The sequence below is a fragment of the Juglans regia genome, chromosome 7, assembly GCF_001411555.2.
Source record: "Juglans regia cultivar Chandler chromosome 7, Walnut 2.0, whole genome shotgun sequence".
Taxonomy (NCBI): Eukaryota; Viridiplantae; Streptophyta; class Magnoliopsida; order Fagales; family Juglandaceae; genus Juglans; species Juglans regia.
The window spans coordinates 45,931,115-45,951,753 of NC_049907.1; the positions used below are offsets into that span (position 1 = coordinate 45,931,115).

Sequence of the window (20,639 nt, forward strand, 5' to 3'; positions counted from 1 at the left end):
TTATATACGAATCATAAAAAATAAAAATAAAAATCGATAATTATATGTGAAGGATAAACTAAGATTTGGATTTTCTAAATAATGTATAATAGTATATTATATTGAAAGGTTTTAAGTAGTACATGAATTACAGACTATGTACGTACCTAGCTACCCAATCAAATGTGAATTTCTTCATTAAATATATTTCATTCATATAATTATTATAAGTCTTAAAAAACAAATAATATAATATCAATTTATGATTTTCTTCAAATTAAATACAATAAAAAAAATTTACTGAAGACTAACAGCTAATTTAATGATGAAAAAAATGGTCCACTTAAAAAATTTAATTTTTATGAGACAAACATTAATCATTAATCTTATAAATGAACGTGTGGCTTCTGGAAGTTGGGAGACTTTTGACTTGCTTTCGTTTTCAATTTTTCATGGAAGAAAAACTATATATTCTACCTCTACCCCCACTTTGTTTGGTATTTAATTCGAAAAAACGTGAATACAATGAACAACGTTCTGGAAAGAGGAAAAGTTGAGAGAAATGAAAGGTCTTGTTGAAGAAGGTGGACTTCATGAAAAGAAAAAAAGAGAAAAGGAGGATAGAATTAGTGTCGATAACAAATGCAGGAAGATGCCTAGCCTACATGAGTTATATATCTACATCATCATCTATATATTTATCCATCTGATATCTACCATTTGTGGGCCTTGAACCCACAGTTTCTTTGACAATAACTATATATATATATAGCACCTAAAATTAGAGTGGACACAACCAAGTTTCATATGAAGGTATACTTTCTTGACAGGAAGCTTTTGACAGCTCCTTACTAACACCATACTTTTGGGCTGTCAAAGCAGCTGGGAGGCTTTTTCTCTAGCCAATTGCTGCAAGTTCACCTCCCTAGTGTGCAGACGTGGCTAATTTTCATGTAAAAGGTTCATTTTGAGCACCAAACCAGGACTAAAAATGAAAGCAAACCTTAGCTCGGTTGTATTATCAAGTATCTAATGATAAATACATTTGGAATTGGCAAGAGAGAAAATAGTATGGACGTGATTGAGGTTCGCATTGACCCCAAATACACCCAACCCCCCTTACAATCAAAACACTTCTCTATCGCCTTTGGAAATTAAAGACCATTATAGAAAAGGCAAAGATACATCCAAAGAGGACTGCAAAGCCTGCAACCCCAACTGCCACTGCTGCAAGAAAATCATGTTTGTATCCGTAATAACTCCTCGTAAAACCTTCAACTGTTATACCAATATCAAGCATGTCCTTTACATCCCCAAATTGTGAAGCAACCAATCCGTAAATGGACCAAGCTACTGGACATGCCCAGTAGTACCATCTCCACCACATAGGAATCCGCTGTCGTTCACCAAGTATAGAAATAAAAGAAAAAGAAGAACATCAAGTTAGATTTTGTTAGATGCAGGTATCACATAGAATCTGCATACAAAAACTGGCTTATACTCACAGGTAGTGGGATAATGAATCCCGAAAAGATGTTCCATAGTGCATAAAACGCAGTGGCAAATATGATGGCAAAGTGGTGATTTGGTGTCACGGCTACACACATCATGCCATAAAAGGTGAAGTACAATAACGTGAAGTACATAAAAAATAGGTACCAAAAGAATTTGGCAGCAGTCCATTCAAATCCAATCACTGGATAGACTATGACACTGTATACTGCAGCTTGTACAAAAACATATGAGAGCTCAACCACAACCTGCTACGAAAGATGGAAATGAATTAGGATGAAAATTTTCTTTCATTATTATTGATCATGTCTGCTAGATATATCCCCTTATTTACCTGTGCAAATGCATATGAGAAGGCTGAAAGCATTCCAGCAGCCCTCTCTCTGTAGAAGACAGTTCGTTCAACGTCCACAACCGGCTGAACAGCTGAAGCATTTTGGATTCCCAAGAAGATAGTGGCAGCATACATAGAACCCATTGCATTAAAGAGATCTTGTTCTTTCTTGCTACAATTTGAAATAGTTAAATCAAGATGTAGCAATAAACTGCAGGAGTTCAAATTTATTCTTCCAATGGTAACTTACATTTTAGAGCCAAGACCCCAGAACATTGTCCCGAAGGTCAAGGCTATGGCAATTGTGAAGAGCATTCTTGCAGCAGTGTATGGAGGGTTGCGCCAGTAGGACCAGTGTTGTTTCCATAAGCAAGCCACGCATTGTGTGAAAAAGGATTGTGAATATTGAGATGGAAAATAGAGGTCCTTGGAACCAGGAGCAGGCTTGCTCAATTGTTTAATAAGTGCTTTGTTTCTCCTGATGCATTGCCATAAAACATTAGAGTTTCAGCCCCAAATTCAAGGTACAAGGAACTGGGACAAAGATCTTCTATCAGCATTGTCAAGACATACGATAGACTACTATTCTTTTGTACATTGTTGTTAGATGATAAAACATTAAACCTACCTGTATAGCTCTGAGTTTTTGTACACACTAGTAAAATCAATACCCAAATCTATTTCATCAGCTGAAGTGGTAATTTCCAACATCCAAGTTGCTGGGTTGTAGCCATCTTTAATTTTTCTGATTCCTTCAATGCTCTACATGAAAATATAAGAAAGGTCACTAGTATTAGCAAGTCTACAATACATCAAAATTGTTTTTTCCTGATTTCCAAAGCATCCCACCTCAAAATATTTGATAAGATGGCAAGAATGGAGACCCAATGGCCCCACATATATCTCCTGTCCTCCACGTTTCATTAGGAAAAGCTGCAACTCCATGATTTAGCATCACACTCCAATCTAGAAGAGAACCTACAAAAATGCACCTACGACTCATGGATTTTAACATTTCTCACCTCATCAAAAGCTTCAAATACGTCAATGCTTGGTTGATGAATGGTGCAAACTACCGTTCTTCCTGTGTTTACAGTGTTCCTAACTGTCCTCATCACGATTGCAGTGGATCTTGCATCTAGACCGGTAGTTGGCTCATCCATCAATACTATAGAGGGATTTGCAACAAGCTCAACTGCTATGGTGAGCCTTTTCCGCTGCTCAGTTGATAGACCATTCACACCAGGCAACCCAACTAATGCGTGCCTCAAAGGGTTCAGCTCCACTAGCTCCATGACTTCCTCAGTAAACATCTGCAGCCATACACTAGTATTGAGAATCCACAGTTTACAGGCACTGGTATAATATTCAAGCTCCCTAAACAGTTTCAAACTATTTACATTTTAAGTTCAATCACTAGTAATTTTGTTATTAAGTATGTTTAGCTTTAGCAACACCACGCTTAGCTACCAAGCAAATTTTCTTGTCCCTTGAATAAAAAGACTAGTTAATTTGAAAAGGCAAGTAGGTCTATTAGCCTTGATATTGCTCATAAACTGATTTCACAACGTCTTGGTCTGCAAACTTGCCAAGAGAAGACAAGCCCAAACTCTCAAATATGAATGTAAACTAAAATTAAACAAAAATTGACAGCATCCAGCAGGGGAATATGGCTATTTAAGCCTAAGCCATATCTCAATCAAGTTTGAACTGCCACTCGCATTAGAAATCAAGGGAAAAAGAAACAACAAAATCCTCAAACAGTTTGACTCTAAGCTACCGACCTTCCTGGATTCAGAATCAATATCAGGGGATAAACGTAGCCATGCTGAGTAGAGCAAGGACTCATAGACCGTAACATGTGGAGAGTGGATGTCATTTTGCTCACAGTACCCAGAAATTCGAGTAAATGTTTCTTGCTTCTTCAGGTAACCTGAAATTGTGATGTTTCCCTCAATATATCCACCAGTTTTCCTGCCAGCCAACACATCCATCAGAGTTGTTTTACAGGCACCACTAACACCCATCAGAGCTGTGAGAACACCAGGCCTGAAAGCACCACTCACGTCCTTCAGAAGCACCAATTTATCCTCAAGAATACCCTGATCCTTCATTCCCTGCAAGTTCAATTGAAAGAAACGGGAATTCAGTTTCTGGCCAATACTGTCTGAATGAGAAACAATAAGCACTAATTCAAAAACATTTACCATGTGAGTTACCTGTGGCATGTCAACAGAATATGTAATTTCATCAAAGGTGATTGAGTGTGGTTCAAATGAAAGGACCATTCCTCTTTTTCTGTTATTGCTTGCCCTGATGGATGCTCCTGCCAATAGAGATGACGATCCGGAGGAGGTAGTAATTTTTTCTCCACTTCCTGGATGTTGATCAAATTAATTTGGAACTTAAATGGCATGTTAATGATTTTTTTTTTTTTTTTTTGATAAGTTGGCATGTTAATGAAAAATACAAGAGATCAGTGACAATCACAGCACGATAGATAAAAGACATATCACCTATGTCCCTTGAGCTATTCCTTCTGTATGTTAATTGTATGCCGTATCCTGTCCATTCTCCCTGATCATTGCTGTCTGGTAATTCTGATTTCACAGTCTGTGGCTTCCCAAATGCTGCCCAAATAATTAGCAATCAATGCATAGCTTCTACAAGACTTAAAAGAATTGAAAGTTAGAACAGGAGATGAAACGCACAGTTGAGAAGAGTAAGAGCTATGGTGTGATACCCCATATGATATGAGTAAGGGTAGGTGGTGTATAGGATCCCACATTGCTTGGGAAGGGAAAGTTCTTGCTCTTTATAAGGTTCCAATGGAATTCCAATTGTATCATTGACTAGTCCTTTTGGAGTATAGGCCATGTGGTTTGGGCCTTCCATTGGGGCGTTACAAATAGTATCAGAGTCTATCCCAACCAGAAATGTGGGACTTGAGCCGTGCCACCTATAATGGACAGGCCCGACGAGGACATCGGGAATTTAAAGGGGGTAGATTGTGACACCCCATATGATATGAGTAAGGGTAGGTAGTGTAGGGGATCCCACATTGCTTGGAAAGAAGAAGTTCTTGCTCTTTATAAGGTTCCAATGGAGTTCCAATTGTATCATTGACTAGTCCTTTTAGAGTATAGGCCATGTGGTTTGGGCCTTCCATTGGGGCGTTACATATTGTGAAACAGATGTTGAGAAGTAACACAAATCCAATCACTGCCCCAGTGCCTATCCAGTACCAATACGCATGTACGAAGAACCCTCGGGACTTCAATACTTCAACTCCAAGCGGTTCGGTTGAGTTGGGGAGAACCTACATAGTTGACGTTTTTTCTTTAAAAAAAATAGTTTTCTTTTAAGAGGAAGAAAGAGTCTGTGTCAAAATTAGCGGTTCAAATCACTTACATGGCTCCAACTCTTCCCAAGGAACTCATTAACCACTATCGCAATCTGCCCATACATCATTGGCGAAGCCCAGTAGCCCCAAATCCACCCTTTTTTTATATCCTCTGCAGCAGTAAGAAGAAAAAAGCATTCGTTAAGCTATAGTCTAACCATGTGAAACGGGTTAACTTCAACAAAATTTATCAGCTGGACGAACCTCTTGACAGGACAAAGCCACCCAATGCAAAAAGCAAGATCAATACATAGAACCCAAACGTGTTAGCAATAATCATGTTCCTAGAAATTGCCGCAATCAATCGGAATAGTGCAGAAGCCATCTGGGTTAGAGCTACTAGCAGAAGGTATTGTTTAAACAACCTGCAGTTGTACATTTCCAACTTTCATTTGGAACAAAAACGAAAACGTGCTAAAGTAATCTCTAAATACGTGACAGCTTCATCATATGAGTGGATACCTCCCAACATTTGGATCATATCCAATGATATAATAGGTCATAAATACCCAAACACCAACTTCTACGAATGTTATTGGAATTTTGAGGATCCATAAAGGAAGAGCATATGCCCAAGAAGGGTAGAAGAGGAGGTCTCTTTGCTTGAGGAAAAGAGGAAGCTTTGCAATGGTCATTGGTAACTCTCACAATCCATTGAACATGTTCATAGCCACAGTGGCGAACAAAGCACCCATGAAAACTCCTCCATCAGCTACTGAATGACGATGCATCTTGGTTCGTAGGAAAACCGTCATTGTTATAACTCCCACCGATGAAAGCTAAATACAGAGAAAACAGTACTAATCCAAATCACTTTTGAAGACAATTAAAATAGAAGTAAAAAAATAAAATATAGACGCACTTGGATGAGCATGAAGAAGTAGATAATTGAATTCCTCTTCATAAGCAAGTATTCTCTTGAGAAGCAAGCTTTCAACAGCTCCTTAATGCTAACACCATACTTCCTAGTTGTCAAAGCGGCTCTATGGCTCTTTCTCTTGTCATACGGATCCGCAAGTTCGTCTCCGAGTCTCCTTCCCACATCGAATGATTGGAATGCCTCGGCGAATTCCGGGACAGTGATAAAACTGTAAGGTTCATCTTTGCTTACCCAATACTGCTCCTGATCTTTCCTTGAAGTCACCTGTGAATGTATCTGTTCGTTGGTCTATTCCATTTTACAAATAGGCGAGAGGAGGGAAAAAGACTAGATTTAAAATTACCTCTTGCAAGAAGTCAGGCACGCTTTTCCTTTCTGGACATTTAAAGCCCATGAATGCGAAAAAGTCAAGAACTTGTTCACGGGGTCCCTGGTACACAATTTTGCCATCGGAGAGGAGAATAATGTCATCAAAAAGGTCGTAAGTTTCCGGTGCTGGCTGGAGGAGCGAGATGACCGCTGTTCCATCAAGAATGTGAATGTAGTGCTTGAGCGAAATAACGATTTGAAAAGTGGTAGAACTGTCCAACCCAGTTGATATCTCATCCAAGAACAATGCCTTTGCTGGTCCGACCAGCATCTCCCCTTAATTCCATTTCGTAGAGATTATCAAAGCACGAATCACGTTCACATAAAAGTAAGAGAAATGAGTATGAAAGTACTGTACAGTCATTTTAAAAAAATAAAAATAAATATGAGATTTATGTAAAAAGAAATTTATTTTTTATATTAAACAGCTATGCAAATTATATTAAGCAAAATTATTTCAGTATTGATTTCTTAAGATGCACTAATCACCAGATGACGTTTTGAAATTTAAACTCAAAGAAAAGATCATGATCAAATATCAACTTGAATCAGACCAACCATATCGCGATCCGACCCCTTGGCATCTTGCAGAAAAGTCCAAGGTTTCCCTTACAGTCATTTCTCCAATATGGACATCATATTGACTGATATAAGCAGCAGTTCTCTCCGGTACAAATTCTTTCTTGTCATGGCCATTATAAGTCACCCTGCCAGAAAACTGGCGATTTTTCTAATAAGATCTCACTAATCAGTGAGCTTAGAAACAGCCTAGAACCATTTAATTAAAAACTAAATAGAAATCAATTGGGCTGTAACAAAACTTTTGCACCTTAAGACCCAGATCAAGCTTTCCGGCCAACGCCAATAAGAGTGTGGTTTTCCCAGAACTTGGAGGACCCAATAGTAATGTCATTCTTCAAATTTCATATGAACATGCAATATAAGAAATGAGTGCCAGAAATTCTATAAATTCAGAATCCATGGACGTTCCAGATTACACTGATCAAGTTTTTTCAATTCTAACCTACTAGGCCTGATGATTCCACTGACATCTTTAAGGATCCTGAAATGTTTCTTTCTACTTGGAAGGATGTGGAGATACGTCAAGAATCCCTAAACAGTTCATGGGAAAAGTAAATGTAAGAGCAAACAACTAAGAAAAATCCCATTTAATATCTTGTGTGCTTGGTTTTTTGCAGGTTCATATCTTTGGTTTGTTCCGATTTAGGTTAAGTGTCTTTCTTAATAAGGCCATGTGGACTACAGGAATATAATAATTTTGATGTCTAGATTTTTAATTTCATAGCTTATATGCACCTCCCAGATGTCGTATTTATAACCATGATTTTCTTCCGTCACAAGCAAAGACAATCAATAAAATTGGATTACAGTCATCTTCTTAAAAAAAAAAAAAAAAAAACAGAAAACATGTTTTTCTAGTTACCTCTAGGATATTGGCATTGAAGTTGAGGAAAGTAGGCAAAGCCCTGCTTCCTACATAAGCTTCTGCCTCTACATTTAGATGCTCATATCGTACTTCAATTGTAGGAAGCTTAATCCCAACTCTGGAAAATTTCAAAGAAAAAAGAATACCTATCACAGTACCCCAACAAAAAATTAAGAACAAGAGAAAAGCTAATAAATATTGGTAAATCTCATAGCATTAAATTGGCATCAGAGGATAAATCTTACTTATCTATCCGAGCCCTGAGCTTCAACAAGAATATTTCATTATCATCTTCAATTTGTAACCTCTCAATTAACTCCTTCCTTTCTTGCTGTCCAAGATTGTCTATATTGATTTCGGTGGCCTCACCTCGCGATGTAGTTAGTATGCCTATCCTTAAAAGATCGTATGTAGGAAGCCTTTCGAGTGCAGCCCATTTGAGAGCTTCTTCGTCATCTTCATCTCGTGAAGATCTGGAGAAAACTTCCACACCGTTGTTCCTCCATGCAGATGAACTGCTCACACGCAAACTGTTTCTGGTCTTAAAGAGGTCACCAGTCTCCATTACAACCCCAGTACCAAAGATCAAATGCTGCAACAACAGTTAAAACCCGCCAAAAACACCCAGAACTAGTTCTTCGCAGTACTCAACGGCCAATAAAACGTAGGAGTGCAAGGTCTTACGGCTAAGCCCAATGACTCACTTGGGTGGGAAACGCTGAAAACAAAGTAGGAAAAAACTACTTTGCCAACAAAGTATACTCACTGGTACCCCTTTCTCCCCCGAGGTGGTGCTAGGGCCCCCGACGCTTCTACATATCTTTCTATGGAAATTGTTTTTTTCTTTTTTTTTTCGAACGTTTTTTAAATTCATTTAAATATTTCAAAAAAAAATTATAAATTCATTAAAAAATATTTTCTTAATTATTAAATTAAAAAAAATTAAAAATAAAGAAATAACTCGTTACAAAATATCGGTAGAAGGATGATCTACAATTTCTCATCTAAGTTCAAATTATAATTTTTTTTAATTAAACTTTTTATACTAGATTAAATGAATATTTGTAAAACTTTGAGTTATAGTAATTTAAAATTTATTATCAAATTTGGAGAGTTATTGTAGAATGACCAAATCAGTATTTTATGATTTTTCCATCCAACTATCTCTCTTTTTTAATATTAAATTTTAATATTAATACAAAATATTAAATATTACATACAAGTGTATTTATAAAATATTAAATGTTAATATTAATACAAGTGTATTTATAAAATATTAATTTTTAAAAAACTATTATTAAAATATATAATATTATATTATTATTTTGACTTTAAAATGACTAGCTAAATATGAATTATTCTCTCTAAAAATTTTAGCTATAACCAAAACCTTAATTTATAGTCAAAATTTAGACTTTAGCCATTGTCAATACTCCAAGGACTAATACTCACTTGTCAAACGAAAATGGTAGCACAACAAAGCAATGTTTTAAATACTGTATCGGACGTTGTACCGATCAAAATACTGAAATGAAATATTTTGATATCGGTACTGTTTTGAGATAGTGTTTCGGGATAACATTTCGGAATAGTCGATATATAAATAAATTATATTCCAAAATAATAGTCTATATATAAATAAATTATATATAAATACATATATATATAAATTATAAATAGCCTGGTCTGAATTAGGGGTCAAAAAATGAGCTTGTAGTTTGAAAAAATTAAAAAAAAATGAAGGCTGAAATATCGACCGGTACAGACCGAAATACAGGCCGAAATGATCGGTACTGGCCGGTATTTAGGCCGGTACGAAATACAGGTAGTACCTGTATCGGCCCAATGGCCGGTACGGCAAATACCGGCCTTACTGGCCTGTACGGTACGATTTTCACAACTTTGCAACAAAGTATTAAGCAGGTGTGTAATCAGTTTAGTTTGATTTTAAACATTTTGTATACTCAAAAAAGTATATACTAGTTTTGAAAATTTAAGAATTGATATTAGATTGATTAATTATAGAAATCGGGACTTTCCATTTTTCAATTTCAATCCGATTTTTTCGATTTTACAAATAAACAAAATTATACTCCTACAAAACTTTAATAAGTAATTGACTCATATCCCTCATTTTATAATTTTTTACTAAAAATATATAAAATTAAGATTTATATGTTAATATCAATATTCAAATATTATATTAAAAATATAAGATTAATTTATGTTATATCATAAATCAAATGCTATATTAAAACTTTTAAGATTACTTTTATGTTATATCAAATGTTATATTAATTTTATATTATAAGATTAATAGACATAAATAATAAGATTAAAATTTTATTTTATATTAATTAGCAATTTAGCATATAATATAGATATAATATAATATAAATAATATTTTATATAATATAAAAAATTAAATTTAAAAATAAATATCGATCTGGTTGGATTCGAACCGATTTTTAAAATATAAAAATCGATTTAGAACCAATTTCAATTCTTAAGAATCAATTACGAACCAAATTGAGCACACCGGTTTGACCATTTTTTTTACCTAGTGCTGAGTAATTGAAATTTTGCTTCTCATTGTAATGCGAGGAAATGCACATTCTGATCATCGGCCGAATAAGTCAATCTAGTCTGTTTGATTATGCAATTTAGATAAGATAAAATGAAATATTTTATTAAAAATTAAATAAAATATTATTATAATATTTTTTTTAATATATTTTTTAAAAATTTTAAAAATTTGAATTATTTATTATATTTTATATATAAGTTTAATAAAATTGTAATGATTATATGAAATAAGATAGTTTAATTTTATATAACCAAACTAATTCCAAAGAAGATTTATCGTCCGAAGAGTTCAGCTATAACCTTACATAGGAATGCGTGTGTATATATATATATGAGCAAGAATAATAATAAGTATAATTTTTAAATAGACGTACAAAAGAGTAATATTATATACAAGTTCTAAATAGACAAGTCTTGTATAAATTTTTTGTAAAATAATAGGTCTTACTAATAAAGAATAGTTTTTTTACACTTTTTTAATATGTAGTCTATTTTTTTATAAGGACTTGTATGAAACTTATCTATTTAGAACTTGTACAAATCATTTCTTTTTGTAAAAAGTGTCAAAAAGAGCAATTTCTCTTACATTTTTTTAAAAATTAAGTTTACTTTTTTATAAAAATATACACAAAATTTATCTATTTAAAATTTATTCACATTAATTTTCATTTGGACAGTCGGGATACGGGTATTTGTATATGGGACTCTGTATCCAAGTTATCTCTGTATATAATTTTGTAGAATCGATATATTTCAATATATAAAAATTAAAATAAAAGTCAAATTCTTTACCTGTGTTTCCTTGCAGGCTTGCGCCCCTCTTATTCCTTTTTAGTATAATTTTCCTCATTTTTTATCTACTTTATGATTTATCTCTTCTCCACATGGATGACTGAAAAGAAAATTGCCTTATCGCATATCACATTTTATTGTTTTTATTTTATTTCTACTAAATTAATTAAATTATTCTAGTCATTATCTCTCCGCTATATATTTACTAGGAGAAAAATAAATCATATATAGTATATAATATAGGGAAGGTCAGTGAATTTAAAAAAAATAAATCTTCTCGCAATTGGTGGGCTAAAAATGATGGTTCTACAGTTACTGTTAGGATGTGTTTGGATGTTAAAGTGAATTGAGTTGAGATGATAAAATATTATTAAAATATTATTTTTTAATATTATTATTATTTTAAATTTAAAAAAAAATAAATTATTTATTATATTTTATGTTAAGATTTAAAAAAATTATAATAATAAATTTAGATAAATTTAGAATTCCAAGTCATCCGCTCCTGCTGTAGGATGTTTATTTTTTGTTACTTCTTTTTACATGTATTTTTTTAATATTTTTAAATATTTAAAAAAAAAGTTACAATGTTTTTTAATCACTAAATAAATAAAAAAATTTAAAATCTCAGCGGGAGGTTCGGATGACCAGCATTTTCTGGCTAAAAAATCAATCAGTCTGTCACTGATGGAGAGTGCGTCATTGTGCAGCAGGGGATGGGGAGTACTTTCCATTCAATGGCGTTCTTCTGTTATCATTCATCATTCAGATCGATCAGCTCGCGTGAGGGATTGGCTCTCTCTTTCCTACTGTTGCCTTAGGCCCTTAGGCCCTTATCTATCTACCCTCCTTTAAAATTTAATATATGTTTTTCTTTCTTATTAAGAAATAATAAAATAATACGAAATATAATTTTAAGATTTACGATTCGTTTCTTTTTACAAAAAATATAATTTATTATTTTTTTATGTAAATTTAAAATTTATTATTTTTAAATGAAATACGTAAAAGTTATCCACTCTAATATTACGAATATTATTTTTCATAATAATATTAATAATGACAATAACAATAATAATTTTCATACTCTCTACTATCATGATAAATAAAATATAATGAATACTTTCTAATAATTTCATATAAGAATAAATAAAATAAAAGTGAGTGTTGACACCTAAATCGTTAATTGATGAAGCGTGGGATAACCTGCTACTTTCAATTTTTCAAGACCGAGATGACTTGACTCATTATAGATTGATGCTTTTAGCTGAAATGTGGCGTTTGTTGCTCTACTTCACTGATCTTTGGGAGACTTTGATAACAGTAATAATATGGTTTGGTAGGAGAAATCACCTAAATTAAGCTAGGATTAATGAACGGTAATAACTCAAAGTTTATGTTTGAATCTAGATTAGTTAGTTTAAATGTCGTCAATCAACGGTCTTTTAGTTGTGAGAGCAGGATTTGAGAGTGACTAAACGGTAATAACCCAAAGTTTATGTTTGAATCTCTCTCTAGGCCACTTCATTGTAGTTCTTATTTAGGAATAGTTCAATTCTCCGTCATCTTTGTTAATAATATGAGAAGAATTCTTTCTTATAGAACTGAAGAACGGTAGCTCAAGATGGCTATTGGCAAATTTTCTTGTTGTATCATAGATATACTTTGCTACCAATATGTGGCAACCTCAATAAACATAAATGAATTATTTTTCTCGATAGAATTCTATTGGTTTTATCATTTTGGCATATCTTTCTAGTGTGTGATTGAAGGAAGCTTGAGGCCTTTTAAGAAATGGGTTCATAGAATTAAATTAAAAGAAAATCATTTCGTACTACCATTAACTTATGCTCATAATAATCTTTATAGTAATTGGTAGGTTACATTGAGGATCGGAGGCCAGCATCTAACATAGATCCATATATTGTCACTTCCATGATTGCTAAAACCACAATTCTCATAAAGCCTTAGAAAGGATATTGAAGATTGGGAGATAAGAGGAAGGTGGGAGGAAGAAGACTACTATCGAATTCATGTGAATAATTGTCTTTCTCTTTGTCTTGGGGGAAAAAAACTCTGTTTATACTTAAATTGGTTCAATGATGTTGAAACTTTGTGTGTTTTCAAGGTTTTAGGAGGAAATATTAGCCCTTCAGCTGAGAATTTGAAAGACATCCTTAGATCCGTTGGAGCTGAAGTTGTTGATGATAAGATTGAGTTGCTCCTATTTGAGGTGAAGGGTAAAGACATTACTGAGCCTATTGCATCTGGAAGAGAGAAATTGACATTTGTCCCTTATGGTAGTGGTGGTGGTGGTGGTGGCGGCGGCGATGCTGCTGTCGCAGCAGAGCCAACGAAAGCGGAAAAGGTGGAAGAAAAAAGATGAATCAGACAATAATATAGGCTTCAGTCTGTTTGATTGAGAAATTAGGATATTGTGTTATGTTTCAAGATTACTCTAATTCAAGGCTTGGTAGAAATTACAAGTTCATGTTTCTGTAAGCTGTTTATTTATTTTTAATGTTTGGTACTCTTTTAAGATTATGAAGTTATGCAGAAATCTTACATATTAAAGTTAATTATTCTTTCGAATATTGCATGTTGTTTTCTGGTCCTGAGATATTGATATAATCTACTAAAAATAAAAAAGTATGGTTGGTCAGCTTCAAGTTTTGACCAATCTTCCACACAGATGATTTATTACATGAGAGCTGTTGGGTTTTGCCTAGTATTTCTTGTACATGTAGTTTGTAATTGGTTTTGGGATGAGGAAGAATTCTCTAATTAAAATGAAATTATTAATTAATATATAAAGTGTATTTATAAAATATTAAAATAAAAGTTTATCAAATATTATTAAAATATATAATATTATATTATTATTTTAAGTTTTAAATAACTAATCCAACGTGAGTTTACCTAATCAAAAGTTTATGTTATAGCCAAAAGTTGATATTCTAACTAAATTTTAGACTTTAGGCCATTGTCAATACTCTTACATCCCCAAAGAAAAGTTGGATATGGTTAATGAGAAGCAAAACTCTACTCCCACCTATAATCTCCATCGATTTTTTTCACAGATTTAAATTTTTTATTTACTTAATAGTTAAAAAAACATTTTTTAATAAATATATTTTTTAAAATTGTTAAAATATTTAAAAAAATAAAATTATACATTCGGTGAGGAATTTCGATGATATCCCTAAGTGGATGTAGCATCACCTTAATGAGAAATGCCATATCCCTAAGTGGATGTAGCATCACCTTAATGAGAAATGCTACTATATTGTCTCGTTTATTTTATTCTCATATAGTGTCATGCAGTTTATTAAAAAAATATATAAATATAAATATAAAAGTATTATTTATCATCGTGTGATGTCAAGTAATTTATTAAAAAAATTAAAAATACAAATATAAAAGAGTAGATGGAACCTACAGTTTTAATTTTTCTCTTCTTATAATTCTAGATTTCATTTTATTTTAAATATATTTCTTATATTTTTGTAATAAATCACGTGTCACAAGTAACGGAAGAGACAAAATAAGGTATATAACTGTGACCGCGTTGGAGCAATTCTCGAAGGTTAATTTTCTCAACTCGAAAGGCAGCTCCTAGTACTTGTATCACTAACCGCGCTATTTATTTAAAATTTTCACGAAATAATATGGAACCTCAGCATGAATAAAATCATTCGAAAATGAACATATTTCAATCAAATAATAATATATCTACAAGTTATTTATGTTGACGTTGTATTTCACGGGCTTGAACAACTTCACGCTCTCGGTGCAGCACTCCAAATTATTTGGAGCCCCCGACAGTGTTTCGGTATGGCTGTACGATGGCGACTCGTACATCCATAGCGGTGAATGAAAAATAAGTACTGTGAAAGTAAAAAGAGAATATATAAGATTTACGTGGTTCGACAATATGCCTACGTCCACAGGGTTTGTGGAGAGAAGTCTTCAATATAATATATATCTGTTTACAATCACTCATAGATCCTCATGTCTCACTGTATAGAGAAGTTGGAGCTCTTCTTCTTTGTATATTTCCATTGATTCATTCGTCCGGATGACCTATTTTTCATCAGTTCAGAAGAAGTCTTCTTTAATGCAGTCCGGACATCCCCTTTTATAAGCTTGCCTCCCCCTACTGTACACGCCAGCCTGTTTTGAGTCGACAAATTTTTATTGGGTGAACCATTTTTCTTCTCCCCTGATCCTCTGTCATTTTAAGGTCCTCATATCTCTATTATCTCTCATCCCTCCTGACATGTGCAGCTCTCACGTCTCACTTACGTTCCTTCTATCCTTCCTAATATGTGCAGCCCTCTTTTTATCTTGTCTTATTTTTTGTTTTTAATAATATCTTGATGGGCTGGATCCATTTTATAGGCTAATGTATTTTTTTTCCCCAACAATTTACATTTAAAACACGTTGTTTAGTATAAAAAGTTAAGTGTATAGTTAATAGTATTTTCCCAAATTTCAAACACGTTGGACGCATGTAGTTTTCCAGTCGTGCATTTATAGGTTACTTTGGATGTTAAAATTATTTTAAATTATTTATAAATAATAATAAAATAATAATTTATAAATAATAATAAAATAGATCAGCAGCCAAACACAACCTGACAAGAAAATAAAACCGTATTGGAGGATGGGGATGCTTTAATGGCTTTTGGCTTTTTGTTTTCTCATTTTAAGAAAAGTAATGTTATATATAATTGTAGAATGCGTAAATATCATAAAATTATTTTAAAAAAATAAAATTTATTTTAAAAAAATTAATTTTTTTATATAAATTTTATATTTATTTATATTTTTTAAAATAATTATATAATAATTATATATTTATTATTTCTATTTAAGAGAACGTTACAAAAATTATATAAGCGCGATAATTGCCGCTTGTCAGCGCCCAAAATTGTCATTGGGAAGGTCGATTCCTATTGGTGCTGTCACATTAACTTCACATATCCTCCACATTTAATTAATTAAAGTTGAAAGGCTGACATCCTGACAAAGGAGCGGAAGTGTTGAAATGTGATGCCTCCATGATTCATTTTATTAGTGGCACTGTTCTAAGATTTACACTGTTCTAAGATTTACATCCATATCTAGACCAGGACCCACCACAACAGCGATGGTTCTGCTCTCTGGATCCAGAAAGAAAAGGTCAACCAGATGTATAGCCCGTACTCTCGAGTCATTCCTTTCAGTTCTGTTTGAATCCTACTTCGAGCCTTATTGAGTTTATAGGCCCTTCGCTCAACAGAAATGAAAGAAAACATTGAGTTTATAGGTCCTTCACTCAACAAAAATGAAAGAAAAATGATAAATACAGGAGTTTTGCTAGGAAGTAGGAACAACGGGATATGCAATCGGGGATAACCGGGCTATATTGACGGTTTATGTAAAATAAAATATAATAAAAAGGACAAAAGTTTTTTTTAAAAAAAAAAAGGCCATTGTAAACAGAACTTTTTTTTGGATAAGAACATTGTTCCCTAAATTTTTTTTTTTTAAATTTTAATTAAAAATGACAGTTCTTATAATTTTATCATAAATTTTACTCATATTCAAAAAACTTTATACATTTCATTCTCTATTATTTCTCTATTTTATTAAAATAATATTATTTTATTCTTTCTTTATTACTTTTTCCTTTCATTTCTATTTCCATTCTTAATTACTAACTCTTTTGTCTTATTTTTTTCTTTTTAAATATCACATTTTATAAATATTTATACAATTTTTTTTTCTATAAATAGTATTATTTTTCAATTCAACATCGGTATTAAAAATAATAATTTTTTTAATATATGCATTTTCCAACGCGATGGTATTTTTTAATATGATTTTGTCCGTATATACTTGAGTAATATTTTATTTTCATTTGTCTAACGATAACATTTTTTTCATTTTCAATTTCTTAAACGGTAATACTTATCCGCGTATTGATGATAAAAGTTTTTGCAAAATAGTACAACAGTAACATTTTGAATTCCAGCCTCCAACAATAACGTGCCTTGTCATTTCTCCAACGGTAATATTTTCTGTTTGCATTCACATTCTAAAAAACCCAAGTCTCATCTCCAACTTCCTTCATCAAATGACTCATTTTTTTTTTCACAAATTGATCATATACTTGTCATATGATGATGAGTTGGATGTTGTTCTTAATATCGAGGCTGATGGAGAGTCATCGAGACATCGTGGCAATCACCAATATTGTAAATTTATTCGGCGTGATTATATTCAAGGGCCCTTTTTAGCGATTATATCGTAGAAAATCCAGTATATCCCTCCAATCTATTTCGAAAGAGATTTCGGATGAGTCGTCCCCTATTTCTCCGTATTCTAAATGAGATAGAGGCTTACGAGTCCTACTTCATCTAAAGAAGAGATAATGCCAGAAGACTTGGTTTATCTTCTATGTAAAAGATAACTACAACACTTAGAATGCTGGCATATGGGGTTATTAGAGATTTTATGGATGAATATATACATATTGGAAAAAATACCGCAATGGAGAGCCTAAAAAAATTCTGTAAGACAATCGTAACAGTTTTTTCAGATGAATATTTACGGTCTCCAAATGCCAATGATATTGCTTGATTTCTTGCGGTTGGTGAACAATGAGATTTCTCAGGAATGCTAGGAAGCATTGATTGCATGCATTGGAAGTAGAAAAATGGTCCCGCTGCCTGGAAATGTATGTACATTGGCCACATCCGTGAACCAACTATTATTTTAGAAGCTATTACTTCATATGATCTTTGTATATGACATGCATTTTTTGGTATGCCCAGTTCACACAACGATATTAATGTGCTAGATAGACATTTTATTTTCACAAAACTTGCCTAAGGGCGTGCTCCTCTAATCAATTACACAATCAATGGCAACGACTACACTATGAGGTACTACTTTGCTGATGGTATTTATCCCAAGTGGTCAACATTTGTAAAGACGATTCCATCATCCCAAGGGAATAAGAAAAAAAACTTTGTTGCAGCACAAGAATTCGCAAGAAAATATGTCGAGCGTGCCTTCGGGATACTTCAACAACAACTTGCAATCGTTCGTAGACTTTCCCGATTTTTCTAAGTTGATGAGCTAACAAATATAATGAAAGTATGTGTTATTTTATATAACATGATCATTGAGGACGAGCGTGATGATAGTCAGGGTCCGAACATATAGTATGATCAAGTTGATGATGATATTCCAGAACTGTTGCGCAATCCAACAAATGAATTTATCAACTTCATTCAACGCCATCATGAAATTAGAGACAACTTGGCACATCATCAACTACCAGCAGATTTAATTGAACATCAATGGCAGATTTATTCCCAATAATAGAAGAAGAAGGTTCTATTGGATTCTCTATCTTCTCATTAGTAGCGATTATGTATTCATGTTTCCACAATTTTCATTACAAAAAATATTTTTTCTTCAAGAACATGCTGATTGTTACTGTAATATTTTCATTATCTACAATAGTTTAAAGATTTGCAATGTCGAGCTGTAATAAATCAACATCTATTTATGTTAGACTCAAATTCAACGACCACATATTTCTATATTCACAATAAATACTTGCTAACGTACACATTATAAAATACAACAAAAGTGCCAAAGTCTTTTAAAAAAACCATCAACATTAGTCTCAACGATCAAGCAAGTTATACTAATGTGCCAAATATAAAATACAAATGTCCGAATACTGAATAAAAAAATAAGTTACAAAAAAGATGTAGCCTCAAATTTCAAATGCATTGCGTCTCGCCAATATCTTCATTTGAAGTTTCTGGAAATATACCCGCTGAACTCTAGGCAACGTACTCACATCGAGCAACATTATGCGCTCCTCTCTCTATCTCTCTCCCACCGAGCGATTTCCAGTTTCTCCGCCTTCAACCTCATTCTCTCGTCATCTTGTCTACTTTTATATCTCTCCTTTTCTCGATCATATACCATCTTCTCGACCTTGAGTCAAAAAAATTATTTCTCCTGAGCACATGACTCATTCAGGAGAGTATACTTACGCTTGCTCAGCTCCACAAGCTCATCTGATGCCCTGCCTTGGGCCTTACGTTTTTCTTTCTCAGCTTTTCTTCCCATTGGCTTATCTAATTTGATGACATCATTATTCACCAGATTCTTGGCCTCTTTACCACCGACTAAATCCATACGTGAATTAGGTGCAACTGTTAAGGTACAGGAATATGTTGGGGACATCGTTGACCTTCGCTACATCCCGTCCTTTGTGCAATGCTGATTCCATTTCTGCTAGTCCTTCAACAGCTGCAAAAAATTCTCGAACTGAAATGACGTTTTCTCAAGCGATTGGTACATGACCTTAGCTTTATCAAACTTCCAATTCAAGCATAAAATCAAAGAATTAACCACACATTAAAGATAAAGGAAACATAACGTATAAATATCACAATTAAGTACTGGAAATAATAAAAAAACGGATGCTTATATCTTGTCTTGCTCAGTCATGCCACTTTGATTCAACCTTCAACTTGGACAAATTTAGCACAAAATTTGTTCGTCGCATTTTGAATGGCAGATTGCCGATGTATTACGGATCCAACACTCTGCTCATTTGTACTTTATTTATACTCATTGAAGTATTGTCTAACTTTTTTTTCAAAATTGGACGTGTTTTTAGTATGTTCCCTGGATTGCATCAATGCTACTATTCAGCCATGCAGAGACAAGTAACTTGTCTTCTTCGGGGGTGAAGTTTGCACCCCTGGTTGATTTTCTTTGAGAGAGAGGCTTTACTTGGGGTGGGGGTGGAGAGTCATTCAAAGTCACGAGAGATTGTCCACCACCTTGACTACCATAAATGTGGTCAATTTCAGGCTCCTGAGTCAGGAGGCTGGTGAAGAACATATTTTCATGCTCTTGTGAATCCATCTCTAAAAAGTTGTAAACATAGAAATGTGGTACACATGTTAGACAATTAAGAATAATATTTGCAAGTGATTTTGGTAACCGGCTCAAAAATCCTATGGTAACATATGACCACACTTGGCACCCTCCCTAGCATGGCCGCAACAACTGGTTGCCACTATTTATTGGCCATCTGGGTTACCAAGCTATGGAGGTGTGTGCCAAAGTGTCACTTCATCCTTTTTAGATTTTCTTATCATCACAACCAAGGGTTTAAGACAACTCAAATCTAATAACAAAATCAGTTTGCAAAATAGAAAATAAGAGCATTCTCATCCGCTTCCCTAAACACTTGTGTGTTTTAAATGTGACTCAGAATAGTTTACAGAATTTATATCATGTGTGAAACAGGAGC

At 33.4% G+C, this 20,639-nt stretch overlaps 1 protein-coding gene and 1 pseudogene across 1 annotated transcript; one reads left to right on the forward strand and one right to left on the reverse strand.

Annotated features, from left to right (window-relative positions):
- Window positions 1-971: 971 nt before the first annotated feature.
- On the reverse strand, window positions 972-8,670 carry LOC108996324 (annotated as a pseudogene).
- Window positions 6,908-13,688, forward strand: LOC108996323 (60S acidic ribosomal protein P2-like). The gene is made up of 2 exons (XM_018972158.1): window positions 6,908-6,937; window positions 13,431-13,688. Exons 1-2 carry the CDS (start codon window positions 6,908-6,910, stop codon window positions 13,686-13,688), a joined length of 288 nt encoding a protein of 95 aa, XP_018827703.1.
- Window positions 13,689-20,639: the final 6,951 nt, after the last annotated feature.

What these genes read in the sequence shown, in the direction of transcription:
- LOC108996323 (XM_018972158.1), top strand. Translation starts at nt 6,908, where the DNA reads ATGCAAATTATATTAAGCAAAATTATTTCA. An exon ending in TATTAAGCAAAATTATTTCA is followed by an intron (nt 6,938 to 13,430) that starts GTATTGATTTCT and finishes TGTGTTTTCAAG; the next exon opens with GTTTTAGGAGGAAATATTAG.